Source organism: Dendropsophus ebraccatus, chromosome 2 (assembly GCF_027789765.1).
Source record: "Dendropsophus ebraccatus isolate aDenEbr1 chromosome 2, aDenEbr1.pat, whole genome shotgun sequence".
Classification (NCBI taxonomy): Eukaryota; Metazoa; Chordata; class Amphibia; order Anura; family Hylidae; genus Dendropsophus; species Dendropsophus ebraccatus.
The window spans coordinates 215,667,616-215,673,656 of record NC_091455.1 but is presented as its reverse complement, the minus strand read 5'-3'; the positions used below and the strand labels follow the sequence as shown (position 1 = coordinate 215,673,656).

Genomic DNA, 6,041 nt, shown 5'->3' with positions numbered 1-6,041 from the left:
TAGAGGGATGCTATTATACACAATATACAGAGCTGTATATAGAGGGATGCTATTATACACAATATACAGAGCGGTATATAGAGGGATGCTATTATACACAATATACAGAGCTGTATATAGAGGGATGCTATTATACAGTATATACAGAGCAGTATATAGAGGGATGCTATTATACAGTATATACAGAGCAGTATATAGAGGGATGCTATTATACACAATATACAGAGGGTGGTATATAGAGGGATGCTATTATACAGTATATACAGAGCAGTATATAGAGGGATGCTATTATACAGTATATACAGAGCTGTATATAGAGGGATGCTATTATACACAATATAAAGAGGGCGGTATATAGAGGGATGCTATTATACAGTATATACAGAGCAGTATATAGAGGGATGCTATTATACAGTATATACAGAGCAGTATATAGAGGGATGCTATTATACAGTATATACAGAGGGCGGTATATAGAGGGATGCTATTATACAGTATATACAGAGCGGTATATAGAGGGATGCTATTATACAGTATATACAGAGGGCGGTATATAGAGGGATGCTATTATACAGTATATACAGAGCGGTATATAGAGGGATGCTATTATACAGTATATACAGAGAGCGGTATATAGAGGGATGCTATTATACAGTATATACAGAGCGGTATATAGAGGGATGCTATTATACAGTATATACAGAGCAGTATATAGAGGGATGCTATTATACAGTATATACAGAGCGGTATATAGAGGGATGCTATTATACAGTATATACAGAGCGGTATATAGAGGGATGCTATTATACAGTATATACAGAGCGGTATATAGAGGGATGCTATTATACAGTATATACAGAGGGTGGTATATAGAGGGATGCTATTATACAGTATATACAGAGCGGTATATAGAGGGATGCTATTATACAGTATATACAGAGAGCGGTATATAGAGGGATGCTATTATACAGTATATACAGAGCGGTATATAGAGGGATGCTATTATACAGTATATACAGAGCGGTATATAGAGGGATGCTATTATACAGTATATACAGAGGGCGGTATATAGAGGGATGCTATTATACAGTATATACAGAGCTGTATATAGAGGGATGCTATTATACAGTATATACAGAGAGCGGTATATAGAGGGATGCTATTATACAGTATATACAGAGGGTGGTATATAGAGGGATGCTATTATACAGTATATACAGAGCGGTATATAGAGGGATGCTATTATACAGTATATACAGAGCGGTATATAGAGGGATGCTATTATACAGTATATACAGAGGGTGGTATATAGAGGGATGCTATTATACAGTATATACAGAGCGGTATATAGAGGGATGCTATTATACAGTATATACAGAGCGGTATATAGAGGGATGCTATTATACAGTATATACAGAGCGGTATATAGAGGGATGCTATTATACAGTATATACAGAGCGGTATATAGAGGGATGCTATTATACAGTATATACAGAGCTGTATATAGAGGGATGCTATTATACAGTATATACAGAGGGTGGTATATAGAGGGATGCTATTATACAGTATATACAGAGGGCGGTATATAGAGGGATACAGGGGGCTTAGTTCTCGGTCACGTGGTCTGAGGTTGACCCCATGTACTATATACTACAAGATCCTACGAATCAGTACAAACTACATCTCCCAGGATCCACACGAACAGAAGAGGCGTGTCCGGACCCTAACTAACCAATCAGATACGACTTCCGACTGTGCGTTCCAAAATACATTCAAGCCTCGGTACAGGGCTCAGACGGCGCTCACTGATTGGCTGGTTTCCCGTCGGTGATGGCTGGGCGCTCCACGTGAGACTCGGTGAGTTTGTGCCGTCAGTATAGCAGTGATGAGTCCGTATAATCAGTGCGGATCTGCATACACTCAGCTCGCCCTCTCTCTCTCTGCACTCTGCCTCACCTTGCTGACACTGGGGTGTAGGTGCAGTCACGGGGTTTGTGTGCTAGAGAAGGGGGAGCAGCTATCAGCGCCCCTCCTGTCAGTGGTCGGTATTGTCAGCGCCCCTCCTGTCAGTGGTTGGTATTGTCAGCGCCCCTTCTGTCAGTGGTCGGTAGTGTCAGCGCCCCTCCTGTCAGTGGTCGGTAGTGTCAGCGCCCCTCCTGTCAGTGGTCGGTAGTGTCAGCGCCCCTCCTGTCAGTGGTTGGTATTGTCAGCGCCCCTCCTGTCAGTGGTCGGTATTGTCAGCGCCCCTCCTGTCAGTGGTTGGTATTGTCAGCGCCCCTCCTGTCAGTGGTCGGTATTGTCAGCGCCCCTCCTGTCAGCGCCCCTCCTGTCAGTGGTCGGTATTGTCAGCGCCTCTCCTGTCAGTGGTCGGTAGTGTCAGCGCCTCTCCTGTCAGTGGTCGGTAGTGTCAGCGCCCCTCCTGTCAGTGGTCGGTAGTGTCAGCGCCCCTCCTGTCAGTGGTCGGTAGTGTCAGCGCCCCTCCTGTCAGTGGTCGGTAGTGTCTGCGCCCCTCCTGTCAGTGGTCGGTAGTGTCAGCGCCCCTCCTGTCAGTGGTTGGGTGTTGTCAGCGCCCCACCTGCCAGTGGTTGGTATTGTCAGCGCCCCTCCTGTCAGTGGTTGGTAGTGTCTGCGCCCCTCCTGTCAGTGGTTGGTATTGTCAGCGCCCCACCTGTCAGTGGTTGGGTATTGTCAGCGCCCCACCTGTCAGTGGTTGGGTATTGTCAGCGCCCCACCTGTCAGTGGTTGGGTATTGTCAGCGCCCCACCTGTCAGTGGTTGGGTATTGTCAGCGCCCCACCTGTCAGTGGTTGGGTATTGTCAGCGCCCCACCTGTCAGTGGTTGGGTATTGTCAGCGCCCCACCTGTCAGTGGTTGGGTATTGTCAGCGCCCCACCTGTCAGTGGTTGGGTGTTGTCAGCGCCCCACCTGTCAGTGGTTGGGTATTGTCAGCGCCCCACCTGTCAGTGGTTGGGTATTGTCAGCGCCCCACCTGTCAGTGGTTGGGTATTGTCAGCGCCCCACCTGTCAGTGGTTGGGTATTGTCAGCGCCCCACCTGTCAGTGGTTGGGTATTGTCAGCGCCCCACCTGTCAGTGGTTGGGTATTGTCAGCGCCCCACCTGTCAGTGGTTGGGTATTGTCAGCGCCCCACCTGTCAGTGGTTGGGTATTGTCAGCGCCCCACCTGTCAGTGGTTGGGTATTGTCAGCGCCCCACCTGTCAGTGGTTGGGTATTGTCAGCGCCCCACCTGTCAGTGGTTGGGTATTGTCAGCGCCCCACCTGTCAGTGGTTGGGTATTGTCAGCGCCCCACCTGTCAGTGGTTGGGTATTGCAGGATAAGTGGGGATGTGCACTACCAGACACGGCCTGTGGATGGAGGAGGCGCTGTGTGTGATTGCTGACAATCTGCTATTTCCTATATACATTCACATCTTGACCAATCAGACACGTTTTGTTGACATCTTTGTGTTCTTCTTTCCCAGGAGACTTTGCTGCTTCACCAACATGGCCGCCAAGGTCGCCAAAGGATCCATCCGGAAGTCCAAACCGGTGGCGTCCAAGACGTCTCTGAGCAGCCCCTACGAGAAGGTGTGGAGGCCGGTGGTCGGGGAGGACATGCACTTTATTCTGCAGACGCTGGTGGAGAAGTGCGAGGAACTTGGACTAAAAAAGATCCGAACAAAGCGAAGAAAGGGCAAAAAGAGTAAAAACGCAAAAGTGACCGATGGAAACGATAATAATACAGCGACAGAGGAGAAAAGCCCCGAGGCAGAGACCCCAAAGGAGGAGGAGGAGGAGGCGCCCAAGTCACGATGGTCCCATACCGATCTCCGGAAGCTGCTGGCCATAGGGATCAATGAGGTGACCCGCGCCCTGGAGAAGAACACCCTGTCCCTGGTCATAGTCTGCAAGTCGGCGAAGCCTGAGCTGATCACCAGGCACATCATAGAGCTGAGCTACAGCCGGGGGGTCCCTGCCTGCCAGCTGCCGCGGCTGAGCGAGAGCCTGGCCCCCGCTCTGGGCCTCAACTCCCTGCTGGCGCTCGGCTTCAGGAAGGACTCCGACGTGTTTCAGGAACAGGTGGAGGCCATTGTGCCACGAGTGCCGCCACTACACGTCCCATGGCTACAGGGCATGTGCAGGGAAGAGGAGGAAGAGGAAGATGGAGCCGCTACAACCCCCTCCAGAAAACGACAACTCTCCCCTGACAGCCAACCGGGGGACCTGAAGCTGCAGGAACTCCGAATCAAGAGGATCGTCCCCAACCCGAACAAGAAACGGAAAGTGAAAGTAAAGAAAACGCAGGGTCAAAAAAAAGGGACCTCTGCCCAGAAATAAGGGGCCGGGACAGTAAGGGGCCGGGGGGATAAGAGACTGGGACAGTAAGGGGCCGGGGCGATAAGAGACTGGGACAGTAAGGGGCCGGGGCGATAAGAGACTGGGACAGTAAGGGGCCGGGGCGATAAGAGACTGGGACAGTAAGGGGCCGGGGCGATAAGAGACCGGGACAGTAAGGGGCCGGGGGAGAAGAGACTGGGACAGTAAGGGGCCGGGGGAGAAGAGACTGGGACAGTAAGGGGCCGGGGGGATAAGAGACTGGGACAGTAAGGGGTCGGGGCGATAAGAGACTGGGACAGTAAGGGGCCGGGGGGATAAGAGACTGGGACAGTAAGGGGCCGGGGGGATAAGAGACTGGGACAGTAAGGGGCCGGGGGGATAAGAGACTGGGACAGTAAGGGGCCGGGGCGATAAGAGACTGGGACAGTAAGGGGCCGGGGCGATAAGAGACTGGGACAGTAAGGGGCCGGGGCGATAAGAGACTGGGACAGTAAGGGGCCGGGGCGATAAGAGACTGGGACAGTAAGGGGCCAGGGCGATAAGAGACTGGGACAGTAAGGGGCCGGGGGGATAAGAGACTGGGACAGTAAGGGGCCGTGGCGATAAGAGACTGGGACAGTAAGGGGCCGGGGGGATAAGAGACTGGGACAGTAAGGGGCCGGGGCGATAAGAGACTGGGACAGTAAGGGGCCGGGGGGATAAGAGACTGGGACAGTAAGGGGCCGGGGGGATAAGAGACTGGGACAGTAAGGGGCCGGGGGGATAAGAGACTGGGACAGTAAGGGGCCGGGGGATAAGAGACCGGGACAGTAAGGGGTCGGGGCGATAAGAGACTGGGACAGTAAGGGGCCGGGGGGATAAGAGACTGGGACAGTAAGGGGCCGGGGGATAAGAGACTGGGACAGTAAGGGGCCGGGGGGATAAGAGACTGGGACAGTAAGGGGCCAGGGGATAAGAGACTGGGACAGTAAGGGGCCGGGGGGATAAGAGACTGGGACAGTAAGGGGCCGGGGCGATAAGAGACTGGGACAGTAAGGGGCCGGGGCGATAAGAGACTGGGACAGTAAGGGGCCGGGGGGATAAGAGACTGGGACAGTAAGGGGCCGGGGCGATAAGAGACTGGGACAGTAAGGGGCCAGGGGATAAGAGACCGGGACAGTAAGGGGCCAGGGCGATAAGAAACTGTGACAGTAAGGGGCCGGGGCGATAAGAGACTGGGACAGTAAGGGGCCGGGGGGATAAGAGACTGGGACAGTAAGGGGCCGGGGGGATAAGAGACTGGGACAGTAAGGGGCCGGGGCGATAAGAGACTGGGACAGTAAGGGGCCGGGACAGTAAGGGGCCGGGCGATAAGAGACTGGGACAGTAAGGGGCCGGGGCGATAAGAGACTGGGACAGTAAGGGGCCGGGGCGATAAGAGACTGGGACAGTAAGGGGCCGGGGCGATAAGAGACTGGGACAGTAAGGGGCCGGGGCGATAAGAGACTGGGACAGTAAGGGGCCGGGGCGATAAGAGACTGGGACAGTAAGGGGCCGGGGCGATAAGAGACTGGGACAGTAAGGGGCCGGGGCGATAAGAGACTGGGACAGTAAGGGGCCGGGGGATAAGAGACTGGGACAGTAAGGGGCCGGGGCGATAAGAGACTGGGACAGTAAGGGGCCGGGGCGATAAGGGGCCGGGGGAGAAGAGACCGGGACAGTAAGGG

The 6,041-nt window shown here is 53.3% G+C and overlaps 1 protein-coding gene across 1 annotated transcript; it reads left to right on the top strand.

Moving 5' to 3' along the window:
* Positions 1 to 1,785: 1,785 nt before the first annotated feature.
* Positions 1,786 to 4,371, top strand: RPP38 (ribonuclease P/MRP subunit p38). Its single transcript, XM_069960652.1, has 2 exons — positions 1,786 to 1,857; positions 3,480 to 4,371. The coding sequence occupies exon 2, from the start codon at positions 3,502 to 3,504 to the stop codon at positions 4,333 to 4,335; it is 834 nt and encodes a 277-aa protein (XP_069816753.1). The 5' UTR covers positions 1,786 to 1,857; positions 3,480 to 3,501; the 3' UTR covers positions 4,336 to 4,371.
* Positions 4,372 to 6,041: the final 1,670 nt, after the last annotated feature.

Coding starts and splice junctions, on each gene's coding strand:
- RPP38 (XM_069960652.1), top strand. CDS start 3,502: ATGGCCGCCAAGGTCGCCAAAGGATCCATCCGGAAGTCCAAACCGGTG.